This window comes from Sorex araneus, chromosome 6 (assembly GCF_027595985.1).
Source record: "Sorex araneus isolate mSorAra2 chromosome 6, mSorAra2.pri, whole genome shotgun sequence".
In the NCBI taxonomy this organism is placed as follows: Eukaryota; Metazoa; Chordata; class Mammalia; order Eulipotyphla; family Soricidae; genus Sorex; species Sorex araneus.
In genome coordinates, this window is record NC_073307.1 from 154,514,962 (window position 1) to 154,542,314 (window position 27,353).

General features: G+C 53.9%; 1 protein-coding gene across 1 annotated transcript in view; it reads right to left on the reverse strand.

Moving 5' to 3' along the window:
• The window catches only part of SLC43A3 (solute carrier family 43 member 3), a 29,432-nt gene extending 2,573 nt beyond the window's left edge, over window positions 1-26,859 (reverse strand). The window contains exons 1-12 of the mRNA XM_055142014.1: window positions 26,729-26,859; window positions 25,053-25,321; window positions 24,331-24,460; window positions 18,798-18,844; window positions 14,779-14,855; window positions 14,384-14,476; window positions 11,006-11,145; window positions 8,544-8,626; window positions 6,634-6,807; window positions 6,332-6,451; window positions 1,594-1,780; window positions 926-1,049 (exon numbers count right to left, since the gene is read on the reverse strand). Of these exons, the coding sequence (XP_054997989.1) occupies window positions 926-1,049; window positions 1,594-1,780; window positions 6,332-6,451; window positions 6,634-6,807; window positions 8,544-8,626; window positions 11,006-11,145; window positions 14,384-14,476; window positions 14,779-14,855; window positions 18,798-18,844; window positions 24,331-24,460; window positions 25,053-25,236 (1,359 nt within the window). The 5' untranslated portion in view covers window positions 25,237-25,321; window positions 26,729-26,859. The remainder of the gene's footprint in view (window positions 1-925; window positions 1,050-1,593; window positions 1,781-6,331; window positions 6,452-6,633; window positions 6,808-8,543; window positions 8,627-11,005; window positions 11,146-14,383; window positions 14,477-14,778; window positions 14,856-18,797; window positions 18,845-24,330; window positions 24,461-25,052; window positions 25,322-26,728) is intronic.
• Between the last annotated feature and the right edge of the window lie 494 nt (window positions 26,860-27,353).

Here is a 27,353-nt window from a genome sequence, read left to right on the forward strand (position 1 = left end):
CCCAATATATTTTTACTTTTTATAATAATTACATAACCAACAGAGCTGAGCTCAGGACACGGGGCGTAAGGAGAGTCTGTGCTCCTCCATCCCCAAATCACGCATCCGAAATCAATCACTTTTTTTTGGGGGGGGTTTTGGGTCACACCCGGTGATGCACAGGGGTTACTCCTGGTTCATGCACTCAGGAATTACTCCTGGCAGTGCTCAAGGGACCATATGGGATGCTGGGAATCGAACCCAGGTTGGCCACATCCAAGGCAAACGCCCTACCCGCTGTGCTATCGCTCCAGCCCCTCAATCACTTGTTTGGTGGGGAGAGGGCTTGGGGTCACACACAGGGATGCTCAGGGTTTACTCCAGTCTCTGTGCTCAGGGACCCCTCCTGGCAGGCTTGAGGAGTTGGGGCAGGGTGCCATCTAGGGTGTTGGGAATCGAACTTGGGTGTGCCACAGGCAAGACAAGAGCCTTGCCCACTGGACTATCTCTCTCGCCCCCCCCCCAACAACCCAAATGTCTGAGCCTCAGTTTCCCTACTTGCAAAAGATCAGGGGCCATGGCTCTTTTGGCATCTCCTGGTGCAGGGGTGCTGGGGCCCCGGGGTGACTGAGGTCACAGAACTTCTGCCCCTCGGTACCACAGATTAACCCAAATGTGTGCTGAAGACCTAGAACCCAGGCCAGCTTTGTTCTGTGCTCTCACAAGCAAATACACACACACACACACACGCACACGCACACACACGCACACGCACGCACACGCACACACACACTCCATTGGAGAAACCTAGACCCAGGGGAAGCTGCTGTGCAGAAATGTTCCTGCAGGGACACACCACCTCCGCCCGGTTGGAAGCGCCCCCTGCTGGAGCCCACTGGAATCACCCCACTCAGGAAAGCCAGGCAGTGACACCCCCAATACTCACGAAGAAGGGGTCATCCTGGAGGGGGCCTTTGACGAGGGTGAAGAGGGGGAACTGGAGCAGAGACACGATGGCCGACAAGGCCATCACTAGCCCAAAGAGCTTCCCAAAGTGCTCCGATGGGAACCTGGGGAGAGAGGCAAAAGTGTTCAGTGAGCTTCAAGGATCTTCTTCCCCCCCACCCCCAGAAACGGCCTGGTCTTGACAGGACTTTATCAGCCTCTGGATCCTGACTCCCCTGCCCTATAGGCCTGCTCCACGCCCCAACCCTACACAGCCCTTCCCCTTCCCCCTTGCTCCTGCCCTCAACCCATCGAGCCTAGAAAAGACAGAGTCCAGGGATGATGTCAAGGAAAAGACTGACATGGATTTCCAGATGCCAGGTGACATCTACCACTCTCGATGAAGCAAGACAGAGCGTCCAGTGCACAAAGAAGGGAAGGTGCTGTCTTTCTAACGCTTCCCTAGGTGTGGGACACCAAAGTGGGGCCTTGGAGGGTGAATAGGAGTTCGCCAGGTAGACCTCAGAGACAGAGAGAACAGGCGGAAAGGCCCAAGCACACCGACTGTTCTGTCCCTCCCACCAGCCTCCACCTCCTCAAAGACCCTGCCTCCCTCACTTGACTAGCCCCCAGGCCCACCCTCACTTCCTGCGCCCCAAACCCACTCACGCGAGGGTGAGGAAGGCGGCGTTGCCTCCGTAGAGGAAGGAGCGGCTGATCACTTGCAGGACGAAGGTGGCGTACTGCAGCGGGAGCACGGGCACGGAGGCGCAGATGGCGAAGCCCAGGCACAGCAGCGACGTCAGGGCCAGCGACGGCACCGTAGAGCAGAGGGCCACCATGGAGGCCGACGCCCCTGATTCGGAGACAAGAGGATAGACCACATGGAGGGCGGGGAGGGGATACAAAGATGGGGCGAGGGGAGCAGCCACCCTCCACCCACCCCTCCCGCAGAAATCCAGGGCTCATCCTTGAATGCTCCTCTTTCTCCTACTTTACCTTCATCCCATCAATAAATGCTGCTAATTCACCCCCAAAATATCACACAAATGTATGCACTCCTAGAGCCCGGGGTGCAGCTCTAGGATGTGCCTCCCTGTCTTGTCTACATGTCTACCACTCTCGAAGAGGCAAGAATAGAGAATTCTTGGTCACTGTCACTGTCATCCCGTTGCTCTTCAATTTTGTTCGAGCGGGCACCAGTAACATCTCTCATTGAGAGACTTATTGTTACTGTTTTTAGCACAGCGGTTGGGCATTCGTCTTTCACGCGGCTGACCCGAGTTCGATACCTCCGCCCCTCTCGGAGAGCCTGGCAAGCTACCGAGAGTATCGAGCCCGCGCGGCAGAGCCTGGCAAGCTACCCATGCGTACTGGATATGCCAAAGAACAGAGAATCCAGGGCACAAAGAAGGGAAGGCGCTGTCTTGCTATTGCTTGCTTCTCTAGGTGTGGGGACCAAGGTGGGGCCTTGGAGGGTGAATAGGAGTTCACCTGGGAGACCTCAGAGGCAGAGAGAACAGATAGAAAGGCCCAAGCACACGACTTTTCTCCCACCAGCCTCCAACTCCCTCACTTGATCCCCAACATTGCCCTACACACACACACACACACACACACACACACACACACACACACACTGCTAAATGCTATCACCAACACCACTGCTGTTTGAGTCTCTGGTGCCACCAAGTGTGAATGCCCAGAAAAAGGGAACAATGGAAAGGTGAACAAACGCAGAGATGGTGGCAGTGGGCTTCCTACAGACCCCACCACAGCCGCTGCACTCCGCTCTGGCCCCTTCGACCCACATTCAGGTGCTCTGTGGAGCTCCACTGGTAAGGGCGCAGATGGGACCTGATCCCCAGGGCCAGCCCCCCCTACCATGCTGCCGCAGAGAAAGGGACAAGGAGAGAGAGTCCCTGCTGGGTGCAGACCCGGGACAGAGCCTCCGGAGAGCCAACGGCAGCCCTCGGTGCAGCCCTACATCTACTGACAGGAGCACGTCTGCATTTATGGAAAATAACTACGGAAAGACAGAGGGAGGGAGGGGGCAGAGGACAGGGAGAGGGAGACAGAACGTCTTTGGCTAGATCTTGTTTCACATTTCTGACACGTGTATAAATGACTCACATATAAATTTAATTGAGGGAAAACAAAGAAAGCAAGAGAAGCAATTCCCCCCAAATCAGAATCAAGACAACCCTAGTGAGCATTCCTCTATGTTGAGTAAGTGACACTTAAAACACAGAGGGATAAGGGGGCCAGAGAGAGAGCAGAGCAAGTAGTCTAGCCTTCCACACAGCCAACCTGGGCTCCATCCCCGGCATCCCAGAGGGTCCCCCACCACCACCCTGAACTCCATCAGGAGTAATTCCTGAGTGTGCAGAGCCAGGAGTAAGTCCCTGAGTGTGGCCACAAAAACCTTTATGTTCTGGTTTTTTTGTTTGTTTTTTTACTTTTTGGGTCACCCCTAGCGATGTTCAAGGGTTATTCCTTGCTGGTTGTTCCCCTGGATGCTGGGGAATGAATGCAAGGCAAATGTCCTGCCCACTGTACTATTACTCTGGCCCTAGATTATACTCTTTTCAAAAAATGGAGTGGGGGGCTGGAGCAATAGCACAGCGGGTAGGGCATTTGCCTTGCACGGGGCCGACCCAGGTTCGATCCCCGGCATCCCATATGGTCCCCCGAGCACCGCCAGGAGTAATTCCTGAGTGCAAAGCCAGGAGTAACCCCTGTGCATCACCAGGTGTGACCCAAAAAGAAAAAAAATGGAGTGGGAGGGCATACTCAGTGCTACCCAGGGACCACTCCCAGCAAAATGCTCAGGGCTACTCCTGACAGAAGTCGGGGACCATGTGGGGCAGGGACTGAGCCTGGGATTCTGGCACGCAAAGCCTGCACTCCAGCCCTGTGAGCCACCCCCTGGCCCCCAGACTCCAGCCCCTATATTTTCCACTGAAAGAAACGGCACAGCAAATATGCCCAGTGAAACAGATCCAAGCATATCCTGTGTCAGAAAAGAAAGACAACTTCTAAAAGTAGTATGATAATATCTAAAGAACTCACATGCTCAATTGGTAAGATTCCCAATGGCGAAAGATGGGAGAGTTTGAGCATCAAGAAGAATCATGACAGAAAGGCATCGAAGCACTGAAACAGAGCCAGAGGTATTTAAAATGACACTGTGCAAAAGAACTGAGCTGGAACTGGAGAGACAGCCTGAAGGTTAAAGCACATGTTTTGCATGCAGGAGCCTGGGGTTCCATCACCTAGATCACTTGGTTCCACAAGCACTGCCAGATGTGCATGCACGCGCGCGCGCGCACACACACACACACAAACACATACACGCACCAATGCACACACACATACACATACACACACAAACACACATACACCCACATACACAGACACACACACATACACACAAACATACACAAGCATGCATGCGCACACACACACACACAAAGGTATTTCACCCTGGAGGCTGATAAAGCACCAATTCATTATTGTCCTACTTCAGGGCAGGGTGTTTGCCTTGCACACGGCCAGCCAACCCCAGCTCAATCCCTAGCATCCCATATAGTCCCCTAAGTAGTGCCAGGAGTAATTCCTGAGAACAGAGCCAGGAGTAACCCCTTAGCACTTCTGGGTGTGATCCCCAAAAGCCAAAAACAAAAAACAAAACAAAAAATACTATTATCTTATTTCACTGGGGTTTGGGGGTCACAATGCCAGGGATTACACCCGGGGTAGAGATTGAACCCAGGGTCTGACATATGCGAACAAATGAAGCAAGTGCCTTGCATTTGGAGCTCTATTGCTGGACCCAGTTCAATATTCTGAAAAAGGAAAAAAAGAGGGTGAAGAGAAGCACACGTGCCAGGGTAACAGAATAGTTAACAAAGTCAAGAGTTTTCTTTCTAGAGAAATTCTAGCTATCTTGAGCAGAAGGAGGGAGAGAAACAGAAAAAGCAACGTCTTGCTATGCCAATAAAATAATGAAACTAGGCACCGCTCATCAATGGCTGCTGCAATCGATCAAGCCGAGAAGGATGGGAAACTTCCTCATGAGTGGGTCACGCGACAGTGGTGGAACCGGCTCATCAATCTGAACCCCGGGGTGGTGGGGAGGGTCAGACAGTGTCCCAGAGCCCACTGCTGGGAGCCAGGGAAGGGCTCAGCCCATCCACTGAGTGTTTCTCACCAAAAAAATATATATATAAAAAATATATATATATATACTCAATTGAGTCTCCCTGAGCCCTCATCTGCCTCTTTGCAGGAAACACCCCATCAAGGGCGCATTTTTAAGTGACACTGAAAGAATGCCAAATCCCAAACATGGGAAAACGTGGGACAAATAATCCAGTGCTTCAAGTAAACAAGGACAGAAGGGTGGGGAACCCTCACAGACTAAGAGAGACAGACGAGGCCCATCAAGCCAGCACACTGCGCAGACTCTGAGTCCTCGCCTGCACCGGGCAACTGGGCAGACCGGGCTTGGGGCAGAGAAGTCGGTGCAGAAGCGCACGTCAGAGGAGACTCCGAGGCGACTGCGGGAGTTGGGAGCACTGATCATGGGAGAGTACGACGATGCTCCAGCACAAGAGGACTCCTTTGTTCGAGATGCACCCTGAGTCCTCAACAGATGGAGTAATGAGATGCCGGAGGTTTCTTCGACATATTGCAACAGCATTGGGTAAAGCAGTGCAGGGACGCAGAGAAAGTGGGGTGGGGGTGGGAAGACATGAATGGATGGACGAGAAAATATGCAAACAAAAAAAAGATTAAGAGACAAAAAGTGGGGGGGGGTCAAAGACTGGTGCTCTGTGATAGAATGCCACTTTGCACATGTGAGGCCACGAGTGAGAGCCTCAGCCCTCCACACTGTCCACGGCCCAGCCCGACACAGTGTCCACACGGCGCTGCTGCTGCTGCCAGCTACGAGATGAGTGAGCATGACCTGCCATTCACCACAACCAAGTGTGTGAGCACCACAGCCAAGTGTGCCCGCGGCCAGCACGAGCACAGCGCCACACACTGCGGCAGGATGACAACAAACGGAAGGAGAATCAAAGCATTACAGAAAGCTCGAGGGGCTGGAGCGATAGCATGGGGGGAGGGCGTTTGCCTTGCACGCGGCCAACCCGGGTTCGATTCCCAGCATCCCATATGGTCCCCCTGAGCAACGCCAGGAGTAATTCCTGAGTGCAGAGCTAGGAGTGACCCCTGTGCATCGCCGGGTGTGACCCAAAAAGCAAAGAGGGAGGGAGGGAGAGAGAGAGAGAGAGAGAGAGAGAGAGAGAGAGAGAGAGAGAGAGAGAGAACCAACGCAAAGAAGGACCCGGAGTAGAATGAGAAGCCCTCCTCCCTCTGCCCGCCTCTCTCCAGGTCTCACCTGTCTTTCTCGCCTCCTTCTGGTACTTCTGCTTCAGCCAGTCCATGAGCAGCCCATTCCAGGGGGCACACAGCACCCCAAAGAACTGGGTGATGGCAAAGGCATTTGTGTAGGTGCTGACTACAGGGGCAGACAGGGAAGGGGTGATAAGACACTTCCGGGACCACGTCGAAAAGCAAAGACTTGGCCTCTGTGCCCAGCCGTGCCTGCCCTCACCACCTCCACCCCTGCTCGGACCGTCTCTCTCGGGCTGAGCACCCAGTGCCCGGTTGGACACGCAGGACGCCAGCCAATGCACATACCCAGGGCCCTGTCCCCGCCGGCCAAGTTGGTGAGCAGTGAGTTGAGGGTGCCGATGAAGAGGTAGTGCCACAGCTGGATCACCGACAGCCACACCAGGTGCCAGGCAAAGCGGCAGGAGAAGGCGTACCTCAAGAAGGAATGCACCTCCGGCTTCTGCCCGGGTCCCGTGGCCTCTGGTAGGGAGGACAGGGTGGGCAGGAAGTATGAGAAAGGTGTGTTGGGGGGTCAGACAAGAGTGCAGAAGCAGGAAGGAGACAGTCAGAGGCCAACCAACCTGCTCGGTCTGTCCCCCAGGACTCACTGGATGGTCTCCGCCCGCCTCCCCGAGGGCCAGCCCCTCCCGGCTGGGTCTGCCCTGTGCTCTCTGTCTGCTGAAATCGCTTTCCCAGCGTGGACGCCCTGCTCGCACGAATGCCTTCCTGAATGCTCTCAGCCAGTGGCGAAGGAACACATAAGACAGATGAGCTGGGGAGATGTCGCAGAGGGGAAAGTACAGCACTTCATGCGGCCAACACTGGTTCAATACCTGGCACCACACAGTCCTGACCCGCTGGCCAGGCTGGCCGAGAACCAGCAGAAGGCGCTCCAGGCCACCAGAGCGCTGCTGAGGTTAGAAAGGAGAGGAAGAGGAAGGAAGGGAGAGAGGAAGGGAGGAAGGAAGGAAGGAAGGAAGGAAGGAAGGAAGGAAGGAAGGAAGGAAGGAAGGAAGGAAGGAAGGAAGGAAGGAAGGAAGGAAGGGAGGGAGGGAGGGAGGGAGGGAGGGAGGGAGGGAGGGAGGGAGGGAGGGAGGGAGGGAGGGAGGGAGGGCAGAGAAAAAGGAGGATGCAGACTGATAGTACAGCTGGTAGGGTTTTTGCCTTTCATGTGGCCAACCCAGGTTTAATTCCCAGAATCCCACATGGTTCCCCAAGCACTGCCAGGGGCAACCCCTGAACATCACCAGGTATGGGCCCCCAAAAAAAATAAGGGAGAGAGAAAGGAAGAAATGAAGGAAGGAAAACATGAAAGAAAGAGAGAGAAGAGGGGGAGAGGGAGGGAAAGGAAGGACAGAAGAAAGACAAGAGGTGAAGGGAGGAGAGGGAAAGGAATGGGAGAGTGGGGAGGAGAGGGGAAGAGGAGAGGAGAGAAGGGGAGAAAAGGGGGGAACGAGAGGGGAATAGCGGGGAGGGAAAGGGAGGGAGAGGGATTGTGTGGACAGCTGTGGCGTTCAGCTGTGGCCCCCGAGGCCTGGTGCTGCTGGGAGCTCTGCCTCTCTCTGCCCTGCACCGTCAGGTGGGCCTGGAGGCTCAGACCCTCATCCACGTCAAGGCCCTGGACGCGGCTGCTTGCTCTCTCCCTGGAGCCTGGAAAGTTCCTTCCCCTCTTTACTGACTCAGTACCCTTCCCAGAACGTTGTTCTTGCTTCCACCTTAGCCAGCAAGGACCCCAAGAGCTAAAAGAGAGCGAACGGGTAGGAATGGAGACAGAGGGATGACGGGGGCAGGCTCAGGAGACCTGCAGAAGTGGGGGCCCATCGAGACAGGCTTAGGGGGTAAGGGCAAGCAGTGGAGGGGAAATCGACTTTGGGGGTAGGGTTATGAGAAGATGAGAAAGAGGGGAAGAGGAATAGGACAGACAGATGGGACAAAAAACATGCTTCTCCCTGAGGCCCCTCTAGAGGAGGGGTCCAAAAGATGTTCAGCCCTTTCTGACTCTGGGTCCCTCGGGAAGTCCTGGGAGTGAGAGACCAGGCCGGCTGCAGGGAAAGGGCGTGCTCGGGAGAAAGGGGGCTAGCAGCAGGCCTCGGCGACGGACCCTCATACACACACACACACACACACACATACACACACACACACACACACACACACACACACGAGGCCCCGGGTTTGATCCTCAGGACCCAAGCGAGGTGGAAAGGACCACTCACCCTCTGTTGGTGTCATCAGCTCTTTGGACGACGACTTCTTGCCCTCTTGGCTACCCTCTCTGTCGCGCTTCCCGGAACACAGGCTATAGAGACAGAAACCCCCAGCCCACCCCATCCAAAGGACTATGAGCTGGGCAGAAGCGGGAGTGCTCTGTGTGTGTGTGTGTGTGTGTGTGTGTGTGTATCTCAAATTTCAATGCACACAGGAATCCCCTTTGACCAATTCTGACTATCTGAGGGCCAGAGAGAGAGAGAATCCCAGAGACTCTTCTTTGTTCTTTTTTGGCCACACCCAGCGATGCTCAGGGGTTACTCCTGGCTCTGCACTCAGGTATTACTCCTGGCAGTGCTCAGGGGCCCATATGGGATGCCGAGGATTGAACTAGGGTTGGCCGCGTGCAAGGCAAACACCCTCTCTGCTGGACTATCGCTCCCGCCCAAGTCCAGGAGACTCTTGCCTCACATGCAGCCGACCCAGCTTCCATCCCTGGCACAGTCTCCCCAGGGGTCACTTCTGAGCACAGGGCCAGTAACAGCCTCCAGCAAGGTTGGTGTGCCCTCCCCCAAAAGTCACGTGGAACGACCATGATCCCAGAGGCACACAAACCAATCTCAGAACCCAGCGGCTTTTGGCAGAAATGAATCTGGACTGAGCATTAAACTACAGCACCACGCCACCATGGGTGGGGAAAAGTGTTTGTCCTTTCCGCCTTTTCTCCCTGGCAGCACGGTGGCCGCCACCTTTTCAGAACCTATCAGACAGCCAAGTATGAGACTGCAGTGACGAGACTGAGGCCTCATGGGATGGGGGTGGAACCAGCCCCTCTCCCCGCCCCAACGAGGCCCCAAGTCGCCGCCCACGAACGGCTCCTCTGGCTCCTGAACGACCATGATCCCAGAGGTACACAAACTAATCTCAGAACCCAGAGGCTTTGGGCAGAAATCCCTCCAGACTTATTACTAAAATATCAGAAATCCGAAATCATGCGGCCGCTTTGCGGCTGCGCAACATCATATGCTCTTCATAACCAGCAATAGAAAACAAATTATCTAATGGTGCCTTTTCGGCAGATCTGATTCTTGGGGGAAATTCCAAATAATAATGGTGGGTCTTCTGTCGAGATATTGAATGTCATCAAAGTGGAGAGAGAGTAAAGTGGAAATCTTCTGCCACACAGGCAGGGGGAGGGGTGGGATGGGGGTATACTAGGGTTCTTGGTGGTGGAACATGTGCACTGGTGAAGGGATGGGTGTTTGATCATTGTATAACTGAGACTTAAACTGGAAAGCTTTGTAACTGTTCACACAGTGATTCAATAAAAAAGTTTTTTAAAAAGTCACACTGTCTACAAACAACACTGCCACACTTTCTAAAGGTGCCCAAGTCAGGGGCTGGAGTGCTGGTGCAGTGGGGAAGGCGTTTGCTCTGCATGAGGTTGACCCAGGGTCCATCTGCAGCACCTGGTATGGTCACCTGCACCCCGCCAGGAGGGATCCCTGAGCATAGAGCCAGGAGCCAGCCCTGTGCACTGCCAGGTAAGGCAAAAACCCAAAACAAAACAAATAAAGATAAAAATAAAGAGAATGAAGCGATTCAGCTAAGCCCCTGAGGGTGGGATGCCCAGGCAGCAGGCTCGGAGCAGGACAGGTCAGGGTTCAAACCCCAGCTTCATTGCTCTTCATTGCTGGGCCTCAGGTTTCCCCTTCAGAGTGGGCCTGCTGGCTCTCACTGGCAAAATGCAGACTGAGGGTCTCTGAAATTTCCTGAGATGAAAAATTCAGAGATGTGTAAGCTGCTGTAGACCCCAAACAAAAAGAAAAAAATAAAACGGAAAAAGGTCCCGTTTCTTCACCCCTCTGCTCTGCCCTTTGAGACGCTAATCCCACTGCCTTCTAGAACTGGTCTGGCCTATGAACTTGCCCAGCCAAGAGAAAGCCCCAAAGGTGGTGTGCCTCAGTTCCCAACCCTCAAGAACAGGCAAAATGCTGGGCGGGGTGGGGGTAGGGTGGAATGACAGTCCAGTGGAGAGGGCATTTGCCTTGCACGTGGTCGACCCAGGTTCAATCCCCTGCATCCCATATGGTCCCCCAAGCACCACCAGGAGTGATTCCTGAGCACAGAGCCAGGCATGACCCCTGAGCATCACCGAGTGTTGACCCAAGAAGAAGGGGGGAAAAAAGAACACGTATCATGCGTGCATTTTTGCGATCTCTCTCAGGGGACATGAGGCTAAGACTGTCCTGGCACCCAGAGATCCCAGTCATCCCAAGGGACCCCCAGACCCACTCCCCGTGAGCAAGGCCAACCGGAAGAGCTAGCCCCCTGCTAGCCCATTGAGGCTCACAGCCACCTCTGCCCCTCCACGGTGCCAGGTGTCCTCTGTCCTCCAGCGACCACATCCGTCCTGCCCCCAAGTCTTCAGAGGGGCGCTGACCTCCAATCATCAGGTCACAGCCCTTACCCATAGCGGTAGTCGGGGGGCAGCGGGTAGGGAATGTGGCCCCTCGGCATCAGGAGAAACGTCCGCACCACGTGCCAGGTACTGCAGATGGAGAGGAAGATGAAGGAGGCCCGAAGACTGATGCCCTGTTCGTACAGGAGCTGCAGAGGAAGGAGGGGGCAAGGTCACTGTGACACCCTCCCCACAGTAGCTTCGCTCCCAACACACAGCAGGGGACCAAGGGCTTCCCCATGGGTAACTGGGGAAGCACAACTGGGGTCTCCGCACAGAGGAGAAGGCACCGCATCCCCCCCAAGGAAGTGGGCGCGCTGGCGTGGGCATGGCTGAACCCTGGAGACCTTAGTACAGGGAGTGTCGCCAGGGCCAACACTCTTTTCTTTTTTTCTTTTTAGGTCACATCTGGCGATGCTCAGGGTTACCCCTGGCTCTGCACTCAGGAATTACCCCTGGCAGTGCTCAGGAGACCATATGGGATGCTGGGAATTGAACCCCGGTCGGCTGCATGCAAGGCAAACGCCCTACCCGCTGTGCTATGGCTCCAGCCCAGGGTCAACACTCTTAAGTATTCTTAGGAGTTTATAGCCCTGAGACCCCAGTGTCCCCAGATCCACAGAGACGGGGGCATAAGGATGATTGCCAAGGACTGCGTGCTGGGGAGAATGGGGAGCTCAGAGGGTTGGGGGAGGGTTTGGGGGTATGGAGCCACCTGGCAGTGTTCAGGGGACCTTATGTGGTGCTGGGAATTGAACCAGAATCAGCTGTGGGCAAGACAAGCTGGTTAACCCCTGACCTATCTCTCTGGACCACAATGGGGTTTGTTTGAGGTTCATTTTTATTTATTTATTTATTTACTTATTTATTTGGGCTGGAGTGATAGCACCAGTGGTAGGACGTTTGTCTTGCGTGTGGCCTGACTCGGGTTCGATTCCTCTGCCCCTCTCAGAGAGCCCAGCAAGCTACTGAGACTATCTCGCCCGCACAGCAGACCCTGGCAAGCTACCAGCCTGGTGTATTCTATATACCAAAAACAGTTACAACAAGTCTCACAATGGAGACGTTACTGATGTCCACTAGAGCAAATCGATGAACAACGGGATGACAGTGATACAGTGATTTATTTACTTATTTGGGGCTTTTTTGGGTCACACCCAGTGATGCTCAGTGGTTATTCCTGGCTCTGCACTCAGGAATCACTCCTGGCGGTGCTTGGGGAGACCATATGAGATGCTGGGAATTGAACCTGGGCCAGCACGTCCAAGGCAAACGCCTTTGAGCACCTGAGTGCCCCAATTGGTGGCTGGGTCTTGGCATGAGGCTCTGGGTGCAGGAAATGTCTTTCATCTGCCTCTAGGGCACAGGGCTGAAATATGTCTTTAAAAGAAAAGCCAGCCCTTACCTGAGCCCTCTCTTGCATTTAATCCTAAGCCCCCGAGCTATTTCTCTGGGCTCTTCTGCATCTGAGTCTAAGTGGCAGGAGAGAAAGGGAAGAGTGTCCAGGGAAAGGAGAAAGACTCTACAGAGTGATTCTGTAGTTTCTGTAGTTGTGTCTCTCGGAGAAAGACTTGCTGAGCTGAGGCCTTGGGTGACTTTCAGAGGAAAGACCCAAGCTAGGCGGTTAGGGGTGTCAAGAACTCCCCTCATTCCTTAAACTCAGCCATCCTTAGTGTGATATTGAGGTAGCAAGCTTATCCTCCAGGTTTCTACCTCAATATCACAAAAGGGCTGCTGTAACTCCAGCAATCATATGCCCCCATCACTTCAAAGAGGAAGAGTGGGAGGGAAGAAACCAAGGAAGAAAGTTTCTTTCTTAATTCCTTTCTTTCCCTTTTGCACCACACTCAGCAGTGCTGAGGGACATCTCCAGCTCTGTGCTTGCAGATGACTCCAGGCAGAACTCAGGGATCAAACGCAGGCTTCCTGCATGCACAGCCTGCACGCTGTCCATCGTCCCAGAACTTTCTCTCGGAAGGAGAAAGGCTTTATACTCTGTTCTCACCTTCCCTGGAGGAGGAAAATGGCCCTCTCAACTCCTCCAGTTTTCACCTCATTAACAAGTGCAGGGGTGGGGGTGGGGGGCCCAAGGGCGGCGCTGGAGCCATAGCACAGCAGGTAGGGCGTTTGCCTTGCAGCGGCTGACCCGGGTTCGATTCCCAGAATCCCATATGGTCACCTGAGCACTGCCACGGGTAATTCCTGAGTGCATGAGTGCAGAGCCAGGAATGACCCCTGTGCATCGCCAGGTGTGACCCAAAAAGCAAAAAAAAAAAAAAGTGCTGGGGAAGGTGCCCACCTAACACTTACTGGGGAAAAATATGGGCACAGTGAGCTTGGATGAATCAAGACTCCTCTCCTGGGCAGGACTCACCACAGCCCAGATGATACTGTTTGCATTAAGAAGGTGCAGTCCCGGGGCTGGAGCGATAGCACAGCAGGTAGGGCATTTGCTTTGCACGCGGCCGACCCGAGTTCGATCCCCAGCATCCCATATGGTCCCCTGAGCACCACCAGGAGTAATTCCTGAGTGCAGAGCCAGGAGTAACCCCTGTGCATCGCCGGGTGTGACCCAAAAAGAAAGAAAAAGAAGGTGCAGTCCCCAGAGTGCTGGTTCTGTGGGCTGGGTACATGCTGTACATGTGGTGGAAGGTCCAGGTTCCATCCTTGGAACCAGAGCCGGGTGTTACCCAAAAACAAAACAGCCAAGAAGGTGGAAGGGCTGTTGGGTGGATCTGATAGCAAGGTCAGGTTCAACAAGGCAACCCCCACCCCACTGCTCCCCAACATCAGCCTCCAGGAGAGATGCAGCAGCATCTGTCTGGTCCTACTGTCCGTCAGCTACCTCCCACCTTGGTTCCATGCCAGAAGCTCAGTCACAAATATCCCTTTCCGAACACCCAAGCAAGCCGTCCACTAGCCTCAGTCCCCAAATCCTACATTCATGCAACAATGGGGTTAATTATTATAAGCTCAGGTTTCAGAAGCAGGCTGACCTGGGTTCAAGTTCAAAAAGCTCTTTCGCTTCAGGGGCCAGAAAGAAAGTACAATGGTTAAAGCATCTGCCTTACATAAGGCTGACGCAAGCTTGATCCCAGGCACCATATATGATCCCCTGAGCATTGCCAGGAATAATCTGAGCACAGAGCCAGGAGTAAGCCCTGAGCACGGGCAGCTCTAGTTCCCGAAAAAAAAAAAATCTTATTCACTCATAATCAACTGCTGCTTATGAAGTGCAAAACCCTCCCCAGTCACCTCAATTTCCCTAAGACACGGATGCTTCGTGTAAAATGAGGATAAAATAGTAACTGGTTCAGAGGGTTGGCGGAGAGAAATCGCGCAACAAACGTCAGTGCCCGACAAACATCAGCCATCGCTATTGTTCACCTTGACGATAAGGAAGACGGCGGAGGAGGAGTCGAAGGCTCCGTTGTAGAGGGTGATGATGGTCGAGCGGTGTTTGCCAAAGAGGTTCCCGACCTGCAAAGCATGTGCCGGGCCTGAGTCCTTCGTTTACTCCTGAAGGAAACACCCTGAGCCTCGAGCACAGGCCAGGCCCTCCTGACTCCCAAATCCACCTGGAACCCGGGGATATCCACCCCGGCTCAGGCCAGTTAAAGAAGACCGCTTCTCCCTCCCTCCTCGCCCCCTTCCTCCCTCTCCCCTCCTTCCCTCCACCCTCTCTCCCCCTCCCTCCATTTTCCAGGCCTCCCTCCACACCCTCCTCCTCGGCACCCCCAGCTTCCTGCAGGGGTGAGGATTTGGATTCGGGTGAGCGGCACCTGCAGGTTGGTGAGCAGGAATAGGATTCCCCCGACGGTGAGCATGGGCATGGCCAGGAAGAGCAGCACGGCCGATTCTGGAAACAGAGGCAGAGGTTGGGGACGGGTCGGGGGTCGGGGGGGGGGGGGGCGGGGGAGCATCCCAGGATGGCCAGCACAGAGTGTTCACGTGCTCAGACTCCCTACAGTCCTAAGCGGAAGGCTCCGACTCTGCCCAGCCTTGAGCTTCCTGTGCAGGCTGCCCCCACCCCACCCCCCACCCCAACCCCACCCAAAGCTCCTGCAGAGATCTGGGCCAGCGACCAACCGACCGTTCCCTCTTGGCAGGCTGGGGCGGCCAGAGGGAGAAGCCAGACTGAAGGCGCAAAGCCGTGGCTCAATGGCGCCTCACTCAACCACACACACCCCTTCCCGGCTCAGCAGCGCCCCTGCAGGGAGAGCAGCCTGGACGCAGCCCCCAGCTCAGCCCCCAGCTCAGCCCCCAGCTCAGCCCCCAGGCCCCGGTCAGAATCGCTCCACTGTTCTGAGAGGTGATTCACACACCCCCCATCCACCCACCCACCCATCCGTGCAATGGCCCCAGTGGTCCCTGCTCTCCTGTGCCACTGGCCGCAGGGTGGGCGGAGTGAGAAGATGGCCAGGTACTTACAAGCACTAAACGGGTTCATGAAACTGAAAACGCTTCCTCCAGGCCCCCACTTGGCACTGGAGGTCAGAAAGAGGAAAGCGTACTTCCTGTCCCTGCAAAGACTCCTCCCACGCAAACAAGGCATGATAGTCTGGCTGGACAAAGGTAACGGATATCACCACAACTGAAAGTGCCAAAGAGGGAACTGGAGAGATGGATGGGGGTGGGGAGTGGGGGAGGGGTAGAGGAGAAAAGAGGGGCCAGGGTTTGACCCCTGGCACCGCATGGTCTTTACCCGTAACAGAGCCAGGGGTAGCCCCAGCACTGAAGCTGTGGCACTAAATCCTTTCCCAAAAGTGAAAGAGAGGGCAGCCCTTAAAAAAGTGAATCTTGGGGCTGGAGCGATAGCACAGCGGGTAGGGCGTTTGCCTTGCACGCAGCCGACCCGGGTTCAATTCCCAGCATCCCATATGGTCCCCTGAGCACTGCCAGGGGTGATTCCTGAGTGCAGAGCCAGGAATAACCCCTGTGCATCGCCGGGTGTGACCCAAAAAGCAAAAAAAAAAAAGAAAAGAAAAAAAGTGAATCTTTCCCAAAACACAGACTTGGGCCTTTGGCTCATGTCCATGAATGAGTCTGGCCATAAGCCAAGAGTGTTTTTCAATGAATTAAGTTAACTTCCTTTGATCCAACAGAAATAATTCTTTTCAATGGAAACTTTGTACCCCTTTCCAGGGTGGTTGCTAGTCACAAAAAGAAGGTAATTATGGGGCTGGAGCAATAGCACAGTGGGTAGGGCGTTTGCCTTGCAAGTGGCCGACCTGAGTTCGAGTCCCAGCACCCCATACGGTCCCCTGAGCACCGCCAGGGGTAATTCCTGAGTGCAAAGCCAGGAGTAACCCCTGTGCATTGCCGGGTGTGACCCAAAAAGAAAAAAAAAGAAGGTAATTATAGAAATCAATAGATTTCTATAAGATATAAGATATATTCTATAAGATATATTTCTATAAGATATAAGAAATATCTTTTCTTAAGATATAAGAAAACAAGTTTACAGACGAGGGGGACTAGCAGGTCCTTGGGACACTGGTGGAGGGAAGAAGGCAATCTGCTTAGTGGTAAGTTGGGATGATATACGTACAAAAGTTTCGCTAATGGTATCGTAAAGCATGGTGCCTCAATTAAAATGGAAGGGGAGCAAGGTCTGGGGCCAGAAAGGTAGTGTAATGGTTAGAGCATTGGCCTTGCATGTGGCCAACCTGGATTCAATCCCCAGCATCTCATAAGGTCCTCCAAGCTCCACCTTGGAGCTAATTCCTGAGTGTAAAGCCAGGAGTAACCCCTAAGCACCACCAGGTGTGGCCCCCAAACCAACCACAATAAAATTGTATTAAAACAGCGGGGTCAGGGGGAGAAAACAAGATCTGGACTCATGAAATCAGAAGGCCGAGAGGGAAATTAGAAGGGAACGATTTTCCCACCAGGCGGGTCCCATGCTTGTTGAGAGCATCTGTACACAAGCCTTAACTGTCACTGTCACTGTCACTGTCATACCGTTGCTCATCGATTTTGCTCGAGCAGGCACCAGTGACATCTCCATTGTAAGACTTGTTGTGGAGCGATTAGTGCAGCAGGTAGGGTGTTCGCCTTACACGCGTCTGACCCGAGTTGGATTCCTCTGCCCCTCTCAGAGAGCCTGGCATGCTGCCAAGAGTATCTCGCCCGCACGGCAGAGCCTGGCAAGCTATCCATGGTGTATTTGATATTCCCAAAACAGTAACAACAAGTCTCAGGCCTTAACTAACGCTCTAAAATTGAGAAGTACTATCAGAGTTCTTCGACACAGTTACACCTCAAGAACAGCACCTTTGTGCATCGGATCCATGGACCAGCAGTTCTAACCACTGTGGTAGACCAGCTGTCCTCAATCTTTCTACGCCCGCAGACCCTCACTGGTCTTTGGACCAGCAACTAAGGACCACTACTCTAAAGAGCTAATCATCGAGTATTTTAGCTCATTCCATCCCTATCTTTAATACACAGTACTAGTTTTTAAGATTCTTTAAAAAAAAAAACATCTGTTAATGCACTCAAGAGATTTATTTCACAATAGGTCACATGGGGTTCAACGCTTTCTCAAATCCAAAAAGCCCCAGATGGTGGGGGGTGGAAATTGCCCCAGTGAATCACAAATGTGAATCCAAACCACTGGAAAATCATTTACAAGCTTTTAGTCCAGATAAAGTCAATCTGATGAGGAGAATGGTTTTTAATAACTGGCTCGAGAACACTGTGAACCAAGACAGTATTTACAGAGCAAAACGGACATGACCCCAGGTTGACTGACATCCAGCGGCAGCCTGGTGCCTCAGGAAACATGTCCTTTGACTTCCTAACACACACACACACACACATGCACGCACGCATATGGAGCCATGTGATCTTACTCTGGGGTGGAATTTGAGACGTTATCTCTAAGCCAGAGTAACTGAGAAGCTGGCAAGAGCAGAGTCAGAAGCCAGGGAGATGGTTCAAGGGCTGGAGCACAGGCTGGCGGCGGGGGGCGGGGGGAGAGGCAGGGAGGGGGGCCCTGGGTTCAGTCCCAGATACCACTTATTTCCCTGAGCAGTGCTGAGGATGACCCCCAAAAGGGGGCTCCTTGGAACTTCCCATGAACCTGCTCTGTGGCTGTAGGTGGGTGTTTGATGAGAATCTCGGGGCTGGAGCGATAGCACAGCGGGTAGGGCGTTTGCCTTGCATGTGGCCGACCCAGGTTTGATTCCCAGCATCCCATATGGTCCCCCAGCACTGCCAGGAGTAATTCCTGAGTGCAGAGTCAGAAGGAACCCCTGAGCATCGCCGAGTGTGATCCAAAGAGCAGAGAGAGAGAGAGAGAGAGAGAGAGAGAGAGAGAGAGAGAGAGAATCTCACTGTGGCCCATTTACAAAATGGAGAAAGAGAGAGAAGAACTAGACTGGAATCTCCAGGCTCAGGGGACCTGACATTATTTATAGACCAGTGAAATCAGGCAAGAAAACTTTCGCTACAAGTGGCTGTCAACGTCTCCCCTGCTAAATAAGGATATTTTCAAGAATGACTGTCGCTCAAATTGTTGTTTTGAAAAAGAGCATGGACTCAAACCATTTGAGTCCATGGAAGAGGAAGGATGGCATCTTTTGAACAAATATGCCTCTTCGAAGCACAGCATCATCCCCCTCGCAGCCCCGAATCCTCATCTGTCTCCAGAGACCCGTCTACTCCCAGTGATCACACGAGGATCCTTTCAAATTCCAAATCTGTGACTGCCTGACTGCAGGGGTGAGAGACCCGCCCCTTGCCCACCGCCCCAGCCCTGCCCCTGGCTCCTTCCCACCCACCAGCCAGTACTCACCTGCAGAGGTGAAGGCTATGGTGAGTGTGGCGCTCGTGTAGAGCAATCTGAAAAACGAAACGGGGAGGGAGATGGAGGTCAAGAAAAGAGAAATCTGGGGCTGGAGCGATAGCACAGCGGGGAGGGCATTTGCCTTGCTAGCGTGGCCGGCCCAGGTTCAAATCCCAGCATCCCATATGGTTCCCTGAGCACCGCCAGGGTTAATTCCTGAGTGTAGAGACAGGAGCGACCCCTGTGCATTGCCGGGTGTGACCCAAAAAGCAAAGAGAGAGAGAGAGAGAGAGAGAGAGAGAGAGAGAGAGAGAGAGAGAGAGAGAGAGAGAGAGAAGTCTGGGGCAGGAGTGCAAAACAGTTCTGAAAACCAAGTGACTGGTACCTGAGCACACACAATCTCAGTCTGGGAGTTCAAAGGGCAGCGCCCCATCTGAAACAAGTGTTGGGGGGGAGGTGGAGAGAAAGTAAAGCAGGCCAGGGAGGGCACTTGCCTTGCAGGTGGTTGATGTGGGTTCGATCCCTGGCTTCCCATATGGCCCCCTTAGCATCGCCCGGAGTGAGAGTGCAGAGCCAGGAGTAACCCCTGGGTACCACCTAGTCTGGCCCAATGCCTGGCGGCCCCCCCCACCAAAATAAAAGAAATAGGTGTCACCCTCTGGCTGGTGCCAGATAATCTAGTCATCGGCCACCATCCAGATCCGCACGTCCTTCTCTCCCTTCTCTCTCCCTTGTGGTACTTCAAACCACACACCCTACCCATACTCCAAGATTGCCACGCCACATCTGACAGGGCCAAAGTAGGAGGCAACCAATCTTAGAGGGAAATAGACATTTTTTTTACAGCTATACATATAACTGCTTACACGCCTGGCTGTTTTCCCCAGGGCCCCTCGGAGGGAATGGGCTCCAGCTTCCCTCCCCACCCCAAGCAGAGCTCCCGGCAGCCGAAGACCACCGGAATTTAGCCACAGCCATGCTAGAGGCCCCTCTCCACACGTTCAGACAGGCCTCATGCAAGAAGGTAGAGGAACCCAGGTGTGTGTAATCCCATCAATGGCCAATATCCAGTGACTTAAAAGCGAGCTCCCAGAAGCGATATCTTGTAGCCTACTTCTCCCTCTGGGAGAAACTGGCAAGCTTCTGAGAGTTTCCTGCCCACATGGGACAGCCTTACAAGCTTCCCATGGTGTATTCATATGCTAAATCCAGTAACAAGCTGGATCTCATTCCCCTGACCCTGAAAGAGCCCCCAGTGCAACATCGTTAGGAGGGCCAAGTTGAGAGAGACTTCTAAGATCTCAGGGAAAGGACAAATGGAGAGGTTACTGAGCCCACTCGAGAAATCGATGATTAATGGGATTTCGTGATCGTAATACATATAAAAAGTACACAATGCTCAACCTTTAACAACATGTTAGTGATCTTTTATAGAAGAGCTTAATGGCCTCAATATCAAATACACCAATCTCCACACTCTTTTCTCTAAGGACACTTTTTTGTAGCATTTTCAGCGGTTTTTCATAACAAACAATACAAAATATATTATTTCGGTTCTGCTTTAGGCCAGGGATTGGGGTTCAGGATGGTAACATCCAAAATATGGTGGTGGGATTGGTGTCTGAATATTAAATGTAATATTGTGAACTATTTTATAAAATTTTTTTTTAATTTTAAAAAGGAAATAGGGGGCTGGAGCAATAGCACAGCAGGTAGAGCATTTGCCTTGCACATGGCTGATCCAGGTTCGATTCCCAGCATCCCATACGGTCCCCTGAGCACCGCCACGGGTAATTCCTGAGTGCAGAGCCAGGAGTAACCCCTGTGTACCACTGAGTGTGACCCAAAAAGCAAAAAGAAAAAAAAAAGGAAATAGGTGTCAAAAACTACACACACAGTGAGCAGTGCCCAGCTCAGAGATGAGTGTTCCTACCTCTCTCTAGGTGCAAGGTCAGCTGGGAACCCTTCCTTAGAAGTAAGGTGGTGACTGGGTCAGAAGTTACAGGACACAGGGGCTGGAGTGATAGCATAGCGGGTAGGGCATTTGCCTTGCACACGGCTGACCCGGGTTCAAGTCCCAGCATCCCATATGGTCCCCTGAGCACCGCCAGGAGTAATTCCTGAGTGCAGAGCCAGGAGAAAACCCCTGTGCATCGCCAGGTGTGACCCAAAAAAAAAAAAAAAAACCCAAAGAAGTTACAGGACACAGGCCATTTTGTATAAATGGCCATATTTATACAAAATATATAATGTATTATACATGTTTAAAATGCATAAATATAAAATATATAGTTATATGAATATATAAATAGGAATAAATAAAATAGTCACAAACATATTTTACTTATTTATATAAATACAGTCTATATTTATGTATAAAATATGCTTACATAAAATAAAATAGACTTTGTCCACTATTTTATTTATTTTATATTTATATGTTTTAGTTCTATCACTGTCCCGTTGCTCATAGATAAATAAAATATGGAGATAAATTTTATAGACATTAATATTTATTTATCTATAAATATATGTATATGCTTATATTTATATATAAATATACTTATATGCTTATATTTATATATATATATATTTTTGCTTTTTGGGTTACACCTGGCGATACTCAGGGGTTACTCCTGGCTCTGCACTCAGGAATTACTCCTGGCAGTGCTCAGGGGACCATATGGGATGCTGGGATTCAACCCCAGGTCAGCTGCATGCAAGGCAAACGCCCTACCCACTGTGCTCTCACTCCAGCCCCTATATTTATATTTTTATTTAGATATATATCCCTGTCCCTGACCCACATCTCTTATATTAAGTGATAAGAGCACTGGGAGTATTTTCTGTTCCAGTGAGGCAGCTCGGGGCAGCTCCAGGAAGGTGAAAGCCTTCGTTAGGGGCGTGGGGTGTTCACCCCCATTTCTCCAGGCAGGGGAGAGGGCCTAGAAATGGAGTGAATCATTGACTGTGCGGGCAGAAGGCGGACTCCCCAAAATCCCACCATGATGGGGTTTCCAGGAGGGTGAATCCACCCGCCCCGGGAGGGCCAGGCACCCCCGACTCCAGCCCCGGTGCTCAGGCCCCGCCGTGTTCGTTTGGCCGCTGGTCCTCAGCACAGCCGCCCTGTGGAGTTAGTGACAGACTGCCTCTCCCTGAAGCCTGAGGGTCTTTCTGACAGTCAACTCCAAGCGGGAAGAACCTTGGATGTGAGGCCAAGTCAGGCAGAGCCGCAGTTGCCTGGAAACGGGCGACTTGCAGCTGGCATCTGAAGAACGGGTTCGAGGGGCCAATTCGAAGATCTGGGGCACGTGCTTGGCATGGTGGAGGCCCTGATTCCATCCCAGCACTGCGCGAGTTCCCCCAAGCACTGAGCCACAAAGAACTGCGGAGCAACGCCAGGTGTGACTTCCCTCCCCCGCCCCCCCCCCACACACACACATGCCGGGAGCCAAAATGTCAGTATAGCCTGGCCTGCAATTAAGGACCCAACCCTTTTTTGGAAAAATGCCCTTACATTGAGAAATTAACCTCTTCTCAGGAAAACGGTACAACACATTGTGTAAAGTTTCTGAGCAACGCCCGAGTTAACTGTCATGCGCCCGCCGTTAGGGCCTGCACCCTGTGTCACTGAAAATGTGCAGGTATTGTTACTTCCCCATTTTGCCTACCTCCTCATGTCATCAATTATAAAAAACTGGCTTGAGGGAGCTGGAGCGATAGCACAGTGGGTAGGGATCGATTCCCAGCATCCCATAGGGTCCCCTGGGCACTGCCAGGGGTAATTCCTGAGTGCAGAGCCAGGAGTAACCCCTGTGCATCGCCAGGTGTGACCCAAAAAAAAAAAAAAACTAGCTTGAGAGAAGTAAAGAGCTTTTGCTTGCTTGCTTGACCAAAGCCTTGTCTTGCTCCGATTCTTCTCTCTCTCTCTCTTTCTACCACTCACGCACCCTCTCCCGGTTACTCACATTGACTAGTCCCACGGGACGGGACACTCACACCCACACCCACACCCACACACAAAAGTGAGGGTGGGCTGAAGACATGGCCCAGTGGGGAAATGGCTCGCCTTGCACACAGCTGGCCAGGGGGTCAATCCCCAGCATCACATTGGGTCACCCAGCTCTGCCAGAGGTGACCCCTGAGCACAGAGCCAGGAGTAAGCCAGAAAGATCCTGAAATATTCCGGGTGTGGAGCATAAATCAAAACAAACACGCAAACCAAAAAAAAGCAGGGGGGGGGGGGCGGGGATGTGGAGAAGGGGGAGAAAGAAAAGCGGGAGAGTGGTGGCTGGCTCGGCGTGGGTGAGGCCCTGGGTACCGTCCCGGCAGCAGAAAAAAGAAAAAAAGAAAACTGAAAGTATTTCCCGTCACGGAAGAAGGGTTGGAGTCTTCGGTGCGGCCCTTAGCCTGCAGGCCAGGTATCCAAGGAGACAGTGTCCATGCAGAGTGGACAAGCAACTAATGCTGCAGAACTGGGGGGGGAGAAGGGCAGAAACCAAGTATTGGGTAAACAGAGGACCAGGAGCAACGTGTGGGCATGCCCAGGAAGGAAGCCTGAGGTTTGCTGAACACGCTAAGGCTAGAGACAGGAGCGGGGCAAACAGACAGGAAGGCTCAGGCGACCGAACTGGTGGGGATCACAGTCAGGAAACACCTCAAGACTCAAAACACGGAACTGGGTTTTTCTCTCTGACTGTTTCCGGCCGGCCTCACTGGCAGAGCCCTCATCAACAAACCCTATCGGCCGCCACCAGACCGCCGCTTATCACGGGACCTGGCCGTGGAGACGGGGGCCATGCCAGTGACTGCGTGAGCAAGATCGAGTCTCTGACCCTCCTCTGACTCATCTGTCTAGGACCCCACCCAGTTGCACCCACCCCAATTCTACCACGGGACCTGCCCAGAAGATTTTACTAGCTTACGCTCCGCTCTGTCCTGAGGGTAGAGAAGAGGATGAGTAACCTGGAGTGGCCAGGCCATGAGATCTGACGGGACATTAAGGATTTCCTGCCGGGAACAGGCGAAGCACCAGCTTGGGGTTTTGCTCATATCATAACCACAGGCTCCAGGCCCCGCCTTCGCGGGAACGAGGCCCGGATTCCCGCTCAATTCAGTGAGAAGCCACCGTCACATGGAGCAGAGGAAGGAGAGGGAGCAAAGAGAGCAGGGGTCCGACCCAGAGCCCTCAGCCAGGGCTGGAGCTATAGCACAGCTGGTAGGGCGTTTGCCTTGCATTCGCCAGATCCGGGTTCGATTCCCAGCATCCCATAAGGTCCCCCAACACCGCCAAGAGTAATTCCTGAGTGCAGAGCCAGGAGGAACCCCTGAGCATCACTGGGTGTGACCCAAAAAAAAGCAAAAACCAAAAGAAAAAAAAAAAACCAGAGCCCTCAGCAGAATAGAGAGGGAGGGGGAAGTCAGCTACTATATGGATGGGGGTGGGGAGGGGAGGCCTAGGGCTGGGTGGCAGCTCCCAGGCCCCCTAACCTGAGTCTCCCTCCCAGCGATGCCGCTGCAGCCAGAACCCGGGGTCACTCACATGGCTACAAGGCGGGCAGCCGTGGTGTGGAAACGGTCGAAGATGTAGCCGGTGGGGAAGGTCATGAAGTTGTTCATGAAGGATGCCAGGGTGAAGATGAGCGAGAACCTCTCATCCTGGGCTTTGCAGTCTGGAAGAGAGGAGGGGAGAGATCTCGGGGACCACACACACACACACACACACACACACACACACACACACACACACACACATACACACACACGGCTCCTATCTCTCTTTCTGCTAAGAGCACGTGTTCCCTGGGCTCCCTTTAAAGCAGGCTCGTCCATTCTGGAAAGTTCACAGGGAGGGGCCGGAGCAATAGCACAGCGGGTAGGGAGTTTGCCTTGCAGCCGACCCGGGTTTTCGATCCCCGGCATCCCATATGGTCCCCCAAGCACTGCCAGGAGTAATTCCGGAGTGCAAAACCAGGAGTAACTCCTGAGCATCGCTGGGTGTGACCCAAAAAGCGGAAAAAAAAAAAAAAAAAAAAGAAAGTTCACAGGGAGATGATGGGAAGCTGGTATTCCCCTCCCCTGGCACCTCTGGGACCAAGGCTGCAGGAACACAGAGGGGTTTGCATCCGGACACACCCCCTCCCCTTTCTTTTACCTTACGCAGGCCTTCTAGAGGGGCCTGTGTGAGGCAGGGATCTCTCCTATCCTTCCCTGCCACCTGGAAACCAGACCTGACTCCCCTAGGGCCAGCCTCCCTCGACTTACCAGCCGGGCCCGTGGCATTGCCCGCCCGCTGAGCACCAGATTCACAGAGCTCCTCGAAGTAATGCTCGGTCTTGAAGACGAACACCAGCGAGGCCCAGCCGAAGAGGACGCCCGCGAAGCCCAGGCACTCGAGCAGCCCGGTCAGCAGGGTGGCCACCCGCAGGGGCAGGCCCTGGCCGGGCATGGCCTGGGGTGGAGGCACGCTGAGTGCTGACCCTGGAGAATCTGGGAAGTTCCTTCTGCTCAGGGCGCTCCCGCGGGCTCAGAGTCTGGGGGAAGGGGAAAAGGCAGGCTGGGTAAACCGAGGATCACTGGAACCTAAAAAATAAGGCAGCGGAGGGGGTGGGATGGGGGGCGGGGTGCCAAGAGATCGTACAGCGGGTAGGGTACAGAGCTGGCCTTGCGTGCCCCCGAGCAAGCGTTTGATCCCCAATATTGCATCTAGTTTCCTGAGCCCCACCAGTGACTGAGTATTGAGCTCAAGCCCCAAGCACAGCCAGGTGTGACTCAAAAAGTAAAAAAAAAAAAATAAGGCAGAGGGGACTTGGAAGAGAGGAGAGGGGAGGAGGCGCTTGTTTTGCACATGCAGCCGACCCAGGTTTGATCCCCACAGGGTGTGGAGTGACTCCTGAGTGCAAAGCCAGGAGTTAAGCCCTGAGCATAACCCGGCGAGCCCCACCCCCCAAAAGGAAAACAAAACTAATAACACAGAGGGGCTAAGGTGGGAAAGGTGGTTCTTTGTGGATGGATGAAAGAACTAGCTGTTAGAAAACAACAGCTGACCCAGCCCTGAGCACCACCAAGTGTCGCCCAAAAATTAAATTTAAATTGGGGGCTGGAGCAACAGTACAGCTGGGAGGGTGTTTGCCTCGCACACAGCTGACCCCAGTTCCATCCCCGGCATCCCATAAGATCCTGAGTAATCCTGAGTGCAGAGCCAGGAGTAACCCCTGAGCCTCTCTTCGTATGACCCAAAGCCATATAGAGAGATATTGTTTTTAATAAATTCATTTTTAATTTTAAAACAACCTCCGAGGGGCTGGAGCGATAGCACAGCGGGTAGGGCGTTTGCCTTGCATACGGCTGACCTGGGTTCGACTCCCAGCATCCTATATGGTCCCCCCCGAGCACGACCAGGGGTAATTAATTCCTGAGTGCATGAGCCAGGAGTAATCCGTGTGCATCGCCGGGGGTGACCCAAAAAGCAAAAAATAAAATAAAATAAAATAAAATAAACAGCCTCCGAGGCCACAGCAGTGCAGGCGGGAGCGTGGGGGACGGAGGCTGCCCCCTAAAACAGTTAACTGCGAGCAGGGGGTTGGCGGGAAGGGCCAGGGCGCGCCGCTCTCCCGCTCTCTCTCTGTCTCTCCCCTCAACAGGTTCTCGCAAGCGGCCGGGCAGAGTTCGGGTCCCTTGACTAACAGCAAACAAAAGCTCCAGGGAAAGTCATCTGGTGCTGGCAAGGTCACGGGCTCGCGAGTCCCGGCGGGCAGGGCGAATGGCCCAAAGGCCCCGGCTCGCGCGCGGCGGTCGGGACCCCACTCGGGGACTCCCACGCCCGCCGCCCCCCCCACCCCGCGCCCCTGCCCCGGCCGCGTCCCTCCGCGTCTCCCCGGGGGGCGCCGCACCCCTCCCGCCCCGCCCCGCCGCCCCACTCGGGTGCCCCCCGCGCCTACCCCGCCGCCTGCACGCCCGGCGCCCGCCCGGAGTCGCGCGTCCCGCCCGCGCCGCCGCCGCCGCCGCCGCCGCCGCCGTTGGTGCCGCCGCTGCCCGGAAGGGCCCGCGCGGGGACGGCGCCCGGGGAGGGCTTCCACCCCGCTTCCCATCACTTCCTTCTGGGTGGCCCGCCCCGCCGCCCCCCCGCGCCCCGCCGCCTCCCCGCCCGCCCCGCGCCAGCCCGGCGCTTTGCCCTTCTCTTGGCTGCTCGCCGCCTCCGCTCGCTTTGCAAACGACTTGGCGTGCCCGCGGCCGGCCCAGGAGCGAGCTGGGACCCAGCACGCGCTCACACCACACAAGCGCGCACACACACAATACAACTCTGCACACACAACACGTGCGCACACAACACGCGCACACAATTAGGTGCACACACAACAAGCGTGCACTCAACCTAGGTGCACACACAACACAGGCGCTAGGCGCACACACAACAGGCGTGCACTCAACCTAGGTGCGCATACAACACGGGCGCGCACACAACACGCATGCATTCAACACAGCTGTGCCCACACAACATGCGTGCACACAACATAGATACCACAGTTACGCACACTCAACACAGGGCACGCACGCACAACACAC